General features: G+C 36.9%; 1 protein-coding gene across 1 annotated transcript in view; it reads right to left on the reverse strand.

The window, feature by feature from the left end:
• LOC140170221 (uncharacterized) overlaps positions 1–17,684 on the reverse strand; it is a 45,323-nt gene that overhangs the window by 3,727 nt on the left and 23,912 nt on the right. Inside the window, 3 exon segments of the mRNA XM_072193558.1 lie at positions 3–467; positions 7,561–7,819; positions 9,485–9,714. Of these exon segments, the coding sequence (XP_072049659.1) occupies positions 3–467; positions 7,561–7,819; positions 9,485–9,714 (954 nt within the window).

Consider the following 17,684-nt stretch of genomic DNA (forward strand, 5'->3'; position numbering starts at 1 on the left):
TTTGATGTGGAAGATTTTGCATTTTGTTCCTAACAAAATGTCTGTTTCTCTCCCGACAGCATTCGAATTGTGAGTTCCTTTCAAAAGTTTCCCATGCGGACGGTGAACTCTGCGCTTCTTATCTTCAACTCCTGCTGTGTCACGACGTCTTCTGTTCCAGAGGTCACCCTCTCTTCCCCACTGTCGTCGTGGCAACCATAATTCTGGTTCGTGCTTTTTGGCAGGGCGGTTGTAGCTATCAGCAGCTGGTGTCTGTCGGCCCTGGTTATTATATAATTCCTCAAGCAGCCAGGGATATTTTTTTAGAAGTCTTGATAGTGTTTCTTCCGAGTTATCATCATCATCATTGTAATCGTTTCTATCTGGTGATGGGCGGTATGTGTTAGTACCTTGTGATGGGCGGTATCTGGTTCTATCTTGGGATGGGCCGTACCTATTGTTGGCTGTGGTGTATCTGTTTGGAAAACCTGTGGATACAAGAAAGCACAGAAAAACAAAATCACATACAAGCAATTCTGATCCGTTATAACAAGGATGCTCTAGCTCGAACCATAAATCTCACATGATACATACATGTATAATAACAATAATAATCACATATTCAAAAAGTTTTCAAAACTTTGACCAAAACAGTGTATGGGGAAACAAAATAAAATCTATGCAATCATGAATAGGTGAGACGCCCTTGTACCAACTGTGAACTCAGGTAGTCTAGTGGTATAACTCTCGAGCAGTAATGTGAGGTCCATAGTGCAAACCCTGTTGAGTCCTGATTTTTTCTGCTCTCTCAATTTATAAAGTCATAATTTTTTGGGCTCGCATCTTTTATATCCAATCCTCACATATATTAATTCTGTCTTGTTTTGTCTTACGCCCTGCTAGGGTGAAGGATATATAGCCTATATTATAGGACGCCTCCTTGTTCATTATTTATGCAAATGTTATAATATTGGTTAACAATATACTACTGATTTTATATTATTTGTTCTCATTTACTCTATTTTGTTTCACTCAAATTTGCAGTAACCTAAGGGAAGGGGCATGAACGTTTGGACAGTATTTATTGTGGGACATTAGAGCACATCAGACATATCGAATTCCATTCTGAATACGAAGAATGGCCTTCTGATATCAAACAATTTTGATTTAAAAAAAAATTGATATTTTTGATATTTAACAGTACTCGAAGTAAACTTTATAAATCTGATGATTTCTAACTAAAGTGGGTATAGGTGGGATGAAAAGCCGACGATCAATTGACAATTTTGACCTTTCCTATTGAAGATATGGATTTTTTCCCAAAACACCTAAAAAATAGGTCTTTTGGGGAAAAAATCCATATATTCAATATGAAAGGTCAAAATTTTCAATTGATCGTCGGCTTTTCCTCCCAGCTACATACACTTTAATAGGCCAATAGTATTAGCTCATATATCATTAAAAGGTCAACATTTCTCATAACAAGCTGATTTTTTCAGGATAGGTCCAGGAATATGTATAGAATCAAATTCCAAAAGTCCCCGAGAATCCCCCTTGTGCTTCCTTCAAAATCCAAGATGGCGTCCAAAATGGCCGCCATTTTCAGTTTTTATCATAATTTTGCCCCCAGACATGTTAAAATCACAAACAAAGCATCTAAATATATATTTTGAGGTACAAGGAATGTTTTAAAAACATTTGCAAGAGGTTTCAATGATCCTCAGTAGCCAAAATCCAAGATGGCGTCCAAAATGGCCGCCATTTTCAGTTTTTATCATAACTTTGCATCCAGACATGTTAAAATCACAAACAAAGCATCTAAATATATATTTTGAGGTACAAGGAATGTTTTAAAAACATTTACAAGAGGTTTCAAGGATCCTAAGTAGCCAAATTCCAATATGGCGGCCAAAATGGCTGCCATTTTAGTAAGTAAAATTAGTTTTCAACCAGACTTGTTAAATACATATACAAATTATCTCACATAGGTTTGGGGTACAATGGATATATTCAAAATGTACTCGAAGGATTTCAATACCTAGATATAAAGCCAAAATATAAGATGGCGTCCAAAATGACCGCCTAAGAAGTGTTTAAGATGTGTTAATTGGCATTGCAGAAAGTTCAAAACTCATGATTTATAAGCAGACTTATAATGCACATCATCCAAATTCACTACCATTATTACCATCATTATTTTACAATATTGATTCAGTGCTTTTACCATGTGTACAATACAATAGTTACCATTATTTTCTATTTGCCTCCAAACTAGCTGAGCTCATGCCAAGATGACTTAAGCCTATGTTCACATCGGTATCCATGTGATGTAATGCAATCAAATGGTATACCTTAAACTTAATCAACTTGCACTGTGTCTCCTGCATTAATGTTCTGCAATGTTGGTTCGGTCTCCTCCTCATTGTCCCCAACTAGTACAGGTGCTGTGTTGCTGCAAGACTGACCACAGCATTTGCTGCACATCAATGTACAGAAGAGTCTCAAGTTTCTTGCAGCTGCATGTCATGTTGTTGCATCTTGTTTGCATCCACATGATACCATGTTGAGCAATGTGTCTGGTGCAACAGCGAGTTCTGTTTCTACTTGAACAAGAATTCCATCTTGTGATCTCCATTCCCAGTCAGTTGGACTTAGGTTGTTCCCCATCCATTCTTGAACCGTGAGGAAAGTGCGGAATGAGTGATGTTTTGCAGCAGCACAAGTTGGGGGTAAACTCGCGAGCTCAAATGAAGAGCTAAGGTTACTGCGACCAATTGCCCGTTTGTATACAGTGTGGCGGTATTCATTCAATGAACCATTGCTAGCCCCATACATCTTCAGGATGAAGCTCTCCCCTGCTCTCTGTACCTCATCATGCATGCTGCTGGCATTTGTAAAGGTATCTAACAAGTCATATTCATGTTTCTTGTTCAGGGTTTGCGCTTTCCTCAACGATAAATGGCTGAGACTGTGTCACAGCCTGTAATAGCGTGAAGAGACATCAAAGCAGGTAAAAGCAGAATTGGGAAGCTGTGGGTGCAATACATCAGACAGGTGGCCCTTTAATATATTCGGCATTTCATTAGAGCTGAAAGAACAGGGAATTGGAAGCACCACCTCTACTGCATAAGAGAGATGATGCCTCACTTCTACGCTGCAGGGCATCTCCACTATGCCAAATCTGCAAAGTTGTATTTACAACAGATGGAGTCTTTGCGGAAAAACATGCCCCCAGATGAGTACCAACTGTTCACAGACAAGGGATATTTCACCATCCGACGCTAGATTTTTTCTGGGGTGGAAACTTCTCTGACCAAACCATTGAGCAGTTTTTGTTGTGGACTTTGAAGACATCAGGGGAATGACACATGGTCGCGGCATCACAGACAGTACATTAACCAAGTGAGTCCACGCACTTTCTCGATGTGCCCCAGATTATGATGCTTTAGAGCAGTTCACGGGTGTTCATACGGGAACATAGGGGATCGTTAAGTTTTTGTTGGTTGGTTGAAGGCACATCCCCCTTTGCTGGGTATGGACTGGATCGTGATAGAGCGGTGGAAGTTGGCATGAAGTCAGCAATAGAAAAAACGGGTACGAAGTTTACAAACATTGCCTTACGCCGAAATGACAAGGTTACTATGATTGGAGCAAAGGACAAGATGGTGCGAGTTAGGGGACAACAAGTAGAAGTGAATCCGACTCTATTATTTAATAGAATTACATGTGTACTGAACAACAGCTCTGAGATAGCGTCGTTCTTTACGTACGAATTAGGTCCTCAGCCACCTTCTCCCTTTGAAGATGACCTTATGCGTAAATCGCCAGAGAGTTCCCTGGGCCTTCTGTTGAAATCGTTCACTGAGCATTCCAAGCTGCCAGAGAATTGTCTCTTTGATGTAGTAGATGGTGGTTACCTACTTCGACATGCCATTTGGCCACATCCCTCCACCTATGCAGGCATATGTCAGAATTACACATCACACATGCTAAAGCATTATGGAGCACACCCGATTGTTGTATTTGATGGATATGGCACTTTTCTCACGGTTCAAGAATGGATGGGGAACAACCTAAGTCCAACTGACTGGGGATGGAGATCACAAGATGGAATTCTTGTTCCAGTAGAAACAGAACTCACTGTTGCACCAGACACATTGCTCAACATGATATCATGTTGATGCAAACAAGATGGCTGCAACAACATGCAGCTGCAAGAAACTTGAGACTCTTCTGTACATTGATGTGCAGCAAATGCTGTGGTCAGTCTTGCAGCAACACAGCACCTGTACTAGTTGGAGACAATGAGGAGACTGAACCAGCATTGAAGAACATTAATGCCGAAAACACAGTGCAAGTTGATCAAGTTTAAGGTGTACCATTTGATTACATTGCATCACAGGGATACCGATGTGAACATAGGCTTAAGCCATCTTGGTATGAGCTCAGCTCTTTTGGAGGCAAATAGAAAATAATGGTAACTATTGTATTGTACACATGATAAAAGCACTGAATCAATATTGTAAAATAATGATGGTAATAATGGTAGTGAATTTGGATGATGTGCATTACAAGGCTGCTTACAAATCATGAGTTTTGAACTTTCTCCAATGCCAATTAACACATCTTAAACACATGTCTGGTCGAAAAACTAATTTTACTTACTAAAAAGGCGGCCATTTTGTCCACCATATTGGAATTTGGCTACTTAGGATCATTGAAACCTTTTGCAAATGTTTTTAAAACATTCCTTGTACCTCAAAATATATATTTAGATGCTTTGTTTGTGATTTTAACATGTCTGGGGGCAAAGTTATGATAAAAACTGAAAATGGCGGCCATTTTGGACGCCATCTTGGATTTTGGCTACCTAGGATTATTGAAACCTCTTGCAAATGTTTTTAAAACATTCCTTGTACCTCAAAACATATATTTAGATGCTTTGTTTGTGATTTTAACATGTCTGGGGGCAAAGTTATGATAAAAACTGAAAATGGCGGCCATTTTGGACGCCATCTTGGATTTTGAAGGAAGCACAAGGGGGATTTTCGGGGACTTTTGGAATTTGATTCTACACATGTTTCTGGACCTATCCTGAAAAAAAATCAGCTTGTTATGAGAAATTTTAGGGTTATAGCTAATACTATTAGCCTATAAGGATATACAGGGTGTCCCAGAATGATCTATACCGGAAAAGATGGAATTATTTAGGTATGAAGGGCATGTCTATAATTGGTCATATTGTTTTGCGTTTTGCATATATTTAACTTTCTCAGATTTTTTAGATTCTAACAATTGGATGTTTCTAGCAGAAGTTATAAACGATTGCGTAAAAATGGTGAATTCCAAATTTTGACATTGCAACCTATTTTGAAAATCTGTAAAATTACAAACGTTCAGCACAAAGTTATTTGGAAAATGCTGTGCAGGTATTTTAGTTGTTCCCCGTTCATATTTCCACTAAATAGCCGATATCTATCTATCATTTATGACGTTACGAAGCAATCATTATATGGAATAAAGGATCTGATTCGCTTGAGCTGTCTAATCCCATTCTTTCTTTGGCGGCAATTTTGAATATTTTATTGTGGTGTGAGGTCCATGTCATTTGAAATGCTTGCAGGATTTCTGAATATTCCGAGGTAGGAATTAATTCTTTGTGTTTGGATCAAAAGTTTAAATCAAAATCATGTTCACCATTGTCGTTCATTTTACTTTTAGCATTTGGAACCATCATATTAATATAACTTGAATTCCAGCAGTTTCATCTTTCTAGTTTTCGTATCTGCTTTGCTTTTCGCTTTCCATTATTGTTTTGACAGACATTATGTAAACACACTTGTCTTTAACATATTTGAGAATACAATACAAAATTAGAAGCAAAATAACAGAAAAGAAATGTCAACAATAAAAGAAAAAAATAGCTAAAGAACGAGCTCCATGAGTTGATCAAATGTGTTGTGCCATTAACGAGTCGTTTATGCTGGAAATGAAAAGCAGGATTTTCATCGATTTTACATTATTGAATGCCACGGCAGAACAAATAAAGGTAGCGTGCTGAAATTAACAGAATAAGTAGGAGACATGTCCAACATCATAATGCAGGTATCAAAAATAGATACACTGCCCGTCTTCTATTTTTAGTTATTTTTGCAAACACGGTATAAATCATTCTGGGACACCCTGTATCATTAAATTTATCAAATTTACTTCGAGGACTGTTATATCTCCAAAATGTGAAAAATATCAAATTTTAATAATTTGTCATAAAATTTGTATTATATCGTGAATTTCATAAAATGAAAATTATTTAATATCAGAAAGACATTCTTCGTATTCAGAATGCAATTCGATAGGTCTGATGTGCTCTCATGTCCCACAAAAATGCTGTCGAAACGCTCAAAACGCTCATTCCAGTTCCCTTAAAGTAAGAAAAATTTCTTTTGAACAAAGCCAAACTTTTTACTCACTACTGATGGTTTCACCTATCATGGTTGATAGACATCATCAGAATGATGATGAATGTGGTAGCTTCATTAAACGGGGAAATTAATGTTCCACAACATGTTAACTTTAACAGTAGTTTTATAAAATGTAACATGATCAAGGGGAATGAGTCAATTGTCGGCAATTTTCAATTAGAAGTTTTGTACATCATTTTCATGCAGTTTATTTTGATGCAAACCCTATCAAATCGGGCATCTGGTTACCGAGTTATGAGCAATTTATCAATGGCTGAAAACAATATAAAACAAAAGAATTTGAACACTGTTTTTGCCAATATCTCAAAAACAATATTAGTGACATTCGACTCATTCCCCTTGATCATGTCACAAATTTGTACTACTAGGATCAATAATACATTTACTAATTCCATTCCCAATTTAAGGGAACAGTTGAGGACCAACATTTTTTAACATTTTATCATAATTCTTTTTTTGAATCTATAATATGGAAAACAGAATTAATCAGAAGGGTCATTAGTCTAAAAGGTGTTAAAATTAGGGTTTAAGGCATTTTAGGTTAGGGTTTGGGACATGAGTGGGGTTAGGTGTAGGGACAGGGCTAGGGCAAGTGTTAGGATTAGAGTTATGGTTAGGTCTTGGGTCAGGGTTAAGATTAGGGCTGAAATTATAGGTTAGGGTTAGGGTGAAGTTTAGGTTTAGGTGTTGGGTTAGGGCTAGGGCAAGTGCCCTAGGATTAGAATTACGTTAGGTCTTGGGTCAAGGTTAAGATTAGGGCTTAAATTATAGGCTAAGGTTAGGGTGAAGTTTAGGGTTAAGGTTAGGGTAAGGGTTAGGGTTTATAACTAAGTTACTGTGTTTTCAGATGACCTTCCAGACTCTTGAACTTTAATCATAATATCTGGAAAACATTATTACTACACTACAGGTAAATTAAGTAATTCTTGGCCAAGCTGGAACATGCGTGTTGCGTCCATGTAGCGTACTAAGCGTGTATGCAATGGACTGCGCTATGTGCATATGTGTTTATCACGGTGCCACTAGCATTCATAGTGTTTGAGCTTGGCCAAGAATTACTTAATTTACCCGATTAGTTAGTTACTTAATTAGTACTAACCTTGTGTGCTATATTGTGGTCTTGAAGGAGGCCGACGCATAACAGAATAGTCTTGGTACTCATCATCCATTGGTTCCTCCTCCTCCTCTTCTTCATCTTGCAGCCCTATATCATCGAAGAAGTTCTGCAACTTCTCTAGTAAAGCACTATATTTGGTGTCATCATCCTCTCCGTCATCATCTTCATCATCAAGGAAAGGAGGCAGTGCATCGTTATCTACAGCGTCTATATTTGGCAGGTGATGGGGTCTGATTAATTGCTGCCGTGTAAAACAATAGAACGCAAATCAAAGTTATTACAGAGACCCTGATTGGTTAGTTACATGATATAATCATCTGAGTAACCAATCAAAATAGAGCTCTTAGACAGAAAGCAAATCAAAGTGTTAGCCCCATGGGCACTACTGTCTTTCTTATTACAGACCCGATTGGTTAATTACATGATATAATCATCTGACTAACCAATCAAAATAGAGCTTTGAGCTCTGTTATAAATTTTAAGCTTAAAGGCCCATTCAGTGATTTGCTCATCTGGACAATCATTAAAATCAAAATTCAGATGTTGCTACCTTTGTCATTCTTACAGATGTGCTAACATAGCTGCAGTGGTCCAGCCGAAAGCTGTATATTTAAGACAAAATAAGGCATTTTACATGAATCTGTAATTTATATACTGACAGTATATAAGGGCTCATATTGTTATTCCCTTACACAGGAAGGTGTGCGCCATCCTGCAGCTTTCCTATGCTAGCCTTCGTTTGTTAAAATCCTGTGTGATTATAACACTGCAATTAGCCACTTAAATTAGGGCGCGCTTTCCTGGGTTGTGCGATGAGCCATAGTCAGTTTGTTTTCTTCCCATGCGTCATGGTCGACTTCAAAAGGCAGGGTGTATCACTGATGCATATAATCCATCTTTATAATCCGTTTTATGACCGAGCTTTCCTGAGGCGTGCGCTTTCTGTGTGAAAGCGTGGTAGGGTATTTCAATATGAGCCCTAAATTAGCTACATGTATTTGAATGGGGCTTCAACTTTGTCAATAATACTGCTGTTTTCTTTGTTTTATGCCAAATTTTTCATTTCAAAAATAACAATTTGAATGAATTATCCTTCACTTTTAAGCAATTTATTTGCTGAGATCACTGAATGGGACTTTAATCCCCTTCAGTTCTTCTGACTAATCTTACCAACTCTCTGATTGGCTCAATACATGGTATGACCTTCTTTGTAACCAATCAAAATGGTTCTTTAAGACTGATAATTTGGCCCGTATTGCCCATGGAATTAACAAAACCACTCGATATTGTACTTATAAAGTGCAGCATTAGTCCCAAAAGTTACTGTGAAGCCTTTGTCTCTATCCATTTGTTCTATCTTCCAGGGAATGTTTGCTTAAACCCCTCAGCACTACCTGCCAATCTAAAATTGCCTCTGATTGGTCAATTACATAATAACTTCATTTTAATCACCAATCAGAATTGAGCTTTGCAAATAATTCACCCCAATTTTTTTGGTGAAATTATTCCAACAATGTTGCTGATTGGTGCAATTGATAATGACAACTTCTTTTTGGCCAATCGGCAGGTAGTTCTCATGGGGTTAACATCAATATTTCTTAATTCAAACCTTAATTACTAAACCTAAGGCCATTTTTAGTTTTTTTACTCCAATTTTTAAAAATCAAAATGATTGAGATTTAAGATTTAGGCAATTTTTACGTCTGACGATGTCAGGAGTGAGAATTTTGTTGTGGCTTTTTGAAAGAAAAAAAATAGTGGAAAAAATTAAATTGACTAAATCAGGTGATTTTACAAATGCGCACAGGCTTTGATACAAACTATTAAAATGGCCTAATCATAATCCCTTACAGGAGCATCCATCACGTTTAAAGTCTTGAAAAATCTTTAATAAATCCATATTTACCTGTGTAAATGGAGGCATACCAGTAGTCATATCATAGTCAATATCCTGGACATCATCGTCACCATTTCTTAAGTCTCCTACCATCTCATCAAGGCCCTGCTCGTTGCCTTGCTCCCTCTGTAGTACCACCTTCTGCATGATATTGAATACCTCAGGATGCTTGTCTAAGTAGGCCTTTGCTAGGAGGCTTGAGTTCACTTTATATTGGTACTCCACTGACTTTCTCTCAACTATATACATGGACAAAGGGAACAATTTTAAACAGAATTAATGTGTGAGCTATATATCTACTACAAATAATGCGATTGTCAAAATCAGAAAACAAAACTTTATTTAGTTGATTAGAATTCCGTAATCTCATTGGTCAAACACCACTTGGATAAAAATCTGCATTCTGTGCATATTCCTCATGGAGCCAAATTATCTGTTCCTTTGGCTTCATGGAATACGGCACCAGATTGTAGCTATTTTACCGTATTAAGTGAATAAACAGGGGTAACTAATAATCTCACTTGAGCGGTTTTCATCTTTTCACAGGAAGAAATAGGGTATTTTACAATGTACGAGGGTCATTCAAAAAGTTCTACCTCTATCATCACATCTATGTTATCCTACGTGCCAGGATATTGAAATTACTCATGCTTATACTCTTTAATCTATAGGCAACAAAATAAAAGTTATTTCATCAAAATGTGATTATTGGTTGTTCGGTTAAAAACTGAAGTCAAAGTTTAGTAAACATCATCATAGGGCCTGCACTTTGGCTCGTTTTTGGCAGGTTTACATGGTCCAATAATCACAAGATGACTGACATGTGGTAACAAAGGCAACAGTCACTGCTATTTGATTACTTCGCCTGTGATTGGCCATCACTGTGATACGATGGTCAAACAAGTACCGTCGGATCCGTAGCGGTCGCTGCGGGACAAGGAATTCAATTTTGCAGTGTTGGTGTCTTTAAAAAATTTCAAAAAAAAATAATAAAAAAAAAAAAAAAAAAAAAAAAAAAGAAAAAAAAAAAAAAAAATTTCAAAAAAAAAAAAAAAAAATTTCAAAAAAAAAAAAAAAAAAAAATTTTGGAAAAAAAAAAATTTAAAAAAAAAAAAAAAAAAATTCGAAAAAAAAAAAAAAATCAAAAAAAAAAGAAAAAAAAATTTAAATTTCCCTTAATTCTCTTCAAAAAAAATCCCAATTTCCCTTAATTCTCTTCAATTTCCCTTAACTTCCCGCCCTTTCTCTTCCTTTTCCTCAGTTTCGGGACGAGACGCTTATCCGGTTAGGGCCCGGTGGAGGCCCTCCCCCTCACCAAGTATCATAGCCATGCGACAAACAATGTTGACGTAACAGCATTTTTTAGCGTTTGTTACTAACGGACTAACGGACGGACGGACTAACAGACGGAGAGACATGGTGACTTATTAAGCTACTTGCAGGTTCCGCCATTATGCACTATGTGCGGGAGAGCCTCGAACTGGCAGCATACATGAAAGGAAGAATTATGTAACCTTACACAGAACGTTATGACTAGTTCAATTCCCATTCATGTATGCTGCCAGTTCGAGGCTCTCCCCGCACATAGTGCATAATGGCGAACCGCAAGAAGTAATAGAGCTGCTACCCGCAGCTAAAAACCAATAGATGACTGACATGTGGTAACAAAGACGGAACCAGTCACTGCAAGTTGATTAATTCCTGTATGACTGGCCATTCAATACATGCCTGTGATACACTATAGCCTTTTCAAAAATGTAATACATGTTTGCTTGACTGCATTGACTATACCCGGGACAATACACACAGTATATGCATCGGACCAGGGACTGTGTATGAAGGGTCTCGAAACGGATTATAGATAGCTATTGTCAAGCTATTGTTATCAGGTTATCTTTTATGGCCTTCGATTACATGCGAGTTGCATCGAGGGCGTGATGTTTGTTTTCTTATTATTTACTCATGTTGCCCTATTCAAATATTTCTAAAGTTATGTCAAATAGAGTGCTTGCACGAATGGTCATTAGTTCAAATCATCCTCCAGACAAGCTCCATAAGATATGCTAATGCATGGAGTACAAAGATTTACTTTGATCTATACCAGTTTACAGGTGATTGGTATTGTACTCCATGCATTTGCATATGTCTTCTGGAGCGTATCTGGAGGATGATTTGAACTTATGATCTTCCGTGCAAGCACCCTATTCAGTACGACAGCAACTTAGCTCACTTCCGGTAATTTTTACAGGCGTGACCTCTGCTGTTACGTAACGCAATGTTGAAAATCAGGTGGCAAATACGTGCGGTTTTTCAGAAAACATAAAAAATGGAATACACGAGTCGTTTCTCCCTTCATTTCCATATTGAGCCCATAGATAAGATATGAAACATGAGTATAAGGCAAAAGAATAACGTGTAAAAGTTGAATTATTGTGGAAAAAATGAATGCTTTTGGTGCGCCAAGTAGCCTAAAAATGAGAGAAAATGCATGTCACGATAACAAAATGGTTATATCTACAGCTTTGAGGAAACGCCGGTCTAATGCTTTTCTGTTATGATAAACATTAATTAACCACAGCTTGTATTAAAATTTCAGCGAAAATGAGCGGTGGAATAACCTAGTCGTAGGTTGAAAAGTTGCGTTCTTTAAGTCCTCGTGTCGTAAGCGCACGTTGCAAGTGTCACGATGGATCCCAGCCGGCGCTATCTATTATACATGTTATATTGATTAATATAGCAATTAAAAACGTCTATTGTTATATATTTTATAAATGCAAAATACTCTATTGTGTAACAAAATATTGTAGTCGCCAAAGAAGGTAGTATCATCTCATTTAACTGAAGTACAAGCAGTTTTGAAAAGATTGTTGTTGAGTGAGATCCTTGAACATGTTGAACGAGAAATAAGATAGCAAAAGAATACCCTTTGCCCGAACAAGTTGTGATGGCTTGTGGACAGAGCGAAGGTGTGCAGTGCGGAAGGTTGTGAGTTCGATTCCCGTGTTATTTTATCGATTATGTGGAATTTTTCAGTTCGTTTTTCTTTTCTTTTTCCTTCCCTTTTGTCTTTAATAATATAGGCCTAATGAATGTCAGCTTGAAGGCCCACTTTTTTCATGATTTATTTCAGTTCAGTTCAGTTCAGTTTTATTTTCATCTCAACACACATACATATAAATAACATGATATAGAAAAAAACATTTTGTAATAAATTAGTAACAATGCAAAGCCATATAATTTACAATTGAGATACCAATATTAATATTACAAAATAATATTTTAATAATGTGGTATGAGAGATGTGGATGCCACAGAAACGCATGTTTAAGCCTAATCCTACATTCGAGTTCATATCTTTTTTACAAAAAATGCATTTAAGTTCAGTAGCTTTCAATATGAAATAATCAAATAAAGCATGTCAAACTTAAGTAATTTTAAAAGTTCAAGAATATATATATAGGCCTATCAAATAAAGGAACGTCAACACAGATTTTCACGATTTTTTAATTGGACTAGTCCCCTCCCCTATCGGCAACATATTTTATGAGCTTTTATGCATACATATTAAATCATGAGATGCACGAATTTCAAACCTAATATTTTGGCATATTTGTAATTTTTAACTTACACCTCGGATTACACCTAATTGGAATCAGCCAAGTTCGTTGTCCAGATAGAGCAACTAACTTATTAAGACTATTCCCCCATAGAACACCACAGTTAAGCGGTCAAGATATTAAGTGTTTTCTTTTATTTTTATCTCGCTACTTCTGCTTCAATTGTTACGTGAAAACCTTCCTGACAGTTATTTACTAATATTATAAATATTGTTATAATTTTTGGAATAACAAAACTTCAAATTTGCCCGAAATCGTATATTATGGCTTTAATAAATATATGAAAACTAGGATTTAAAAATATGAGTTAAAATCAAATCGAAAATCAAAGAGAGGTGCTTGCGGGGTTCGAACCAAGATCGAACTTCCAAATACATGTATTTACCACTAAGCCATACCAGAGATATGATTAATTCGGTGACTATAATAGCAATGTTATTCCCACTCAGTGGCTCACTCGTGTATTCTATTTCTGGAATGAATTAACTGACTTTTAAAATTGTTTGAACGTTGGGAGTATTACTTTCAAGTTAAATAACCAACAATGGACAATTGACAATGAAAGTTTCTTTGCAGGAAAAACATCGCCCATACAATATATGGCGTGACAGTAGTCACGCACAAAGATAAACATTTCAACATGTTCAATATGCGACTAGAAATATAGGCCTACCCCAACCTAAAGTGATGAAATTTTCAGGCAAGCTATAACATGACACCCATTTTTGATTCCGGCGCTTTTTCTTGCTGGATGATATGAACATTTTTGTGTTCGTGACATGCAATTTTTCTCATTTTCCGAGCTACTTTGGACATGTTCAAGCTTCTTTTTTCCCATTTAATTCAACTTTTACACGTTATTTGTTGCTTTACACAAATGTTTGATATCTTATCTGTGGTCAGGGTACATAAATGAAGCAAATTATATACGACCCGTGTCTTCCATTTCTGGAGCTATTTTGATAAAAAGCGTTTGCCGGCTAAAATTTCAACATTGTGTTACGTAACCCGTGTTCACTAACCCGTATAAATTCTCTGTCGAACAAAAGAGGTCACAAAGTTGCTGTCGTACTGTAGAAAGGTCTGACGCATAACAAACTATACATTTTGGAATCCTCATGACCATACGAGTATTTTGATATATTACTTGGCATAGTTGGAGCACTCTGAAAATTTGACCCCATGTGACCTTGATTGACCCCCCCCGGAATGCCCGGAAGTTTCAGGAGGTCAAGTAGAACCATGTGCTTCTTTTGTCCAATTTGCCATCAAGATTTCAAACGGAAACAGTTCAGACCCAGAGCACGATCATGTCAGAAATTTATATTTTGTTCTGGGCATTGACGAAGCGTCATAGGGGCAGGGGGGGGGGGGCACGTGCCCGCACCCCCAATCGATTGCAAAATTTTAAAAATCCCATAGGAAAATTGCCAAAAATGGCTTGTGCCCCCAATCAGACCCGGTGCGCCCCCCCCATCATGGTCGGTGCCCCAATCAGATGACCCACGCTACGCCACTGGTTCTGGGACTGATTATTCGGACTACGATCAACGTACATTATTCATGCTGTCAGATATGTCCCCCTTTAATTTTTGAGCCGAGCAAGTGAGGTAAAGCAAAGAAAATTGGAATTTACTACTAGCGCCAATGAATGTTATACGATTGTAAAACGGTACGATCCCCTGGGTGGGGGTGTGGGGGGGGGGTGCGTATGTGTGTCCTGCACGCGTATTTTTTCTGCAACTATAACGGGACGCAAACTTACAAGAAAGATGGCTCTTGTCAAATCCTACAATTCTGTCAGAGAAAATATGCATATTTGCATTAAATTTTAATTAATTGACATAATTGATTAATTAATAAATATTTTATTTAATGATTTACCATAATTCCAAACATGTCAAACAATATGTCAAATTAAAGCTAATGAAATGCTTTATATAGGCCTATTGGTCAGAGCATATTTTGCAGAATGCATTTAGTATTTTAGTTACATGATTCCAAACATTCCAATTTTTTGCTATACACGCATAGAAGCTGTACTTTTAAAATCCGCACCTAATCAATAATTTCACTCCATTGTCAAAGTGTGCTCTCTGTAGCATTATGGAGCGTGTTTATAGTGAGCCAGATTATGCGGTATTTAGCTGGACTGCCACGCAGTCTATATTTGTTTATGTTTTACTAACCATTGCAAATCTAGACTACGCGGTAGTTTAGCTAAATAACGGAAAGATTGTCTCACTATAAATAGGGATGACCAATGAACCATCAACTTGATTAGAACACTCCCATAGACATGCAGGGAGCTCAACTGTGCACTGCTTGCACAGCCATTTCTAAATTGAGCTCATTCTTTTATTTTTCATAATTTTTCTGTAAAAATTGGAGATGTTAATGCCAATTATGTTTTGTAACTATCCTGCAAATTACAGCATCATAACTTATTTGGTTTTTCTGTATGTGTGAGTCAAAATTGGTCAATCGCCACAGTGCGCTTTAATTGCCAGTGGCCCAGTGCAGCACTGATCAGAATGGCACAAAATATTCAGATGAAAAAGATCAGGTGAACACCTTGACCTACTGAGCTGTAATTTGGCAGAGTTGTTGTTATTACCTCTATCATACCCTCTGTAAAAAGGAAAAAAAAACCGGACAAGTAGATCTCGAGTTAAAAATTAAATCACCAGCTTCCCTTTGGAATTTCCAAACACCTTTCGAATCATGTTAAATAGACACCTTTCTGAACATAAATGTGAAGTTTCATGCTCATTTGTTGTATTATTCACCTGATCTTAACCCTAAACATTTTCTTATATTTATACCATCTGCACTGACTTGCTGCTATACACGCACAGGAGCTGTACTTTTAAAATACGCGCCTAATCAATAATGAGTCTTTCACTCCATTGTTAAAGTACTGTGGTCTCTGTAGCATATGGCGTGACCAGGCCCTGGATGTGATGGTTTTGTAGTACATGACAGTATTCATTCAAGCCTATCAAGGTCTGTTATTAGCCACTTGCTGAATGGCTGGGCATTATCAGCTATCAAAGAGATACCTTATGCTGCTGCCAATCACAATAGAGGTTAAACATTTTGTTAAAACCCCAGAAGTGATATCAGGATAAAGCTGTGCATGTTGGTACTTGATTGTTTGGATTCCTATGTTGAAAATCCCTTGTAGTACATTAGTATTTTTCTTATGTGTAGTGTATATTGTTGTGGAAAAAAGTTCACCTGGACTTTTGATTTTGTGCCACTTTGGCCATTATGGATGATTTTTGGCAAATGTTTTCTAAAAGCATGATTTCAGTGCCTCGGTTTGAAGAAATACTTAATGCTATTGACTAGTAAAGTGCCATTTCATAAGAAACCCTTTGATACTTTCACAATATGCTTGTTTCATGTTTGCATATATATTAAAATAAAGAAATATAAAAAGGTAATATATGCTTATACCAATTTTGCTCACATTCGCTATATTTAGACTTTGTCAATTTATTTCGCTCAATGACCGGTCAGAATGGGAAACTTTGAAAATTCATAATTCAAAAGTTTTTGACCGATTTTGACCATTTGACCACCAAAATACTTCTGTTGATAAGTTCTTTCCAGAAAACAATCTTTTGTAGCAAAAGGGGCAACATGAAATTATGATGGTCATCCCTACTATAAACACACTCAGGGAGTGACCAGGTCCTAGAGTGTGATGGTTTTGTAGCAGATTGACAGTGCTCATTCAAGCCTGTCAAGGTCAGTTAGTAGCCACTTGCTGAATGGATGGCCATTATCAGCTGCCAATCACAGTAGAGGTTTGATAACATTTTGTTAAAAACCCAAATGTGATATAAGGACAAAGCTGTGCATGTTGGTACTTAATTGTTTGGATTCTTATGTTGAAATTCCCTTGTATTAGTATTTTTATGTGTAGTGTATATTGTTCATAAATTATATAGCTTTTAAATTTAGGGCATTTTTGCTCTGTTGCACTGTACCATTATGGAATTAGAGCAAATCAATTACCGACACAAGCAGGTATACAGTGTATTATTTTATTTTTATTTCGTGTCTCAGGAGCATCTAGCTCACTTGGAAAGGCATCAGAATTTGGTACACGAGCGCTTCGAACTTTAAATCGGAAGGTGGTGAGTTCGAGCCTCATCACGGTCACATTAATTTTATAAACCAAATATTGTTCGAACTTTTCATATTTGTTTTTCTTTTATTGTTTCTTTACTTTGACTTTTTTTTCTTGTTTTATTTAATTTTTTTCTTTATTTTTCTTTTATTCATATTGCCAGGGTAAGGAGAGGAGGGTACTAATGGCCCATTCAGTGGTTTTTTCATCCGGACGATCGTAAAAATCATCAAAATTCAGATTTTGTACTAGACAGCGGAACTCAGTCTTCAATGATATAGTCAGTAATAATCTTTTGGTCATTATATGACTATCATCATTTGACGACTGAGTTCTTATGATACATCATCCGAAGAGCAGTTTCAGACAATTGCTTGGGATTGTTGGGGCAGAGGTTATCTTTTGAATTCTTTCATGACCACTGAAGCAGAGTCAAACCTGTCAAGGACAC

The sequence above is a fragment of the Amphiura filiformis genome, chromosome 14 (assembly GCF_039555335.1).
Source record: "Amphiura filiformis chromosome 14, Afil_fr2py, whole genome shotgun sequence".
NCBI lineage: Eukaryota > Metazoa > Echinodermata > Ophiuroidea > Amphilepidida > Amphiuridae > Amphiura > Amphiura filiformis.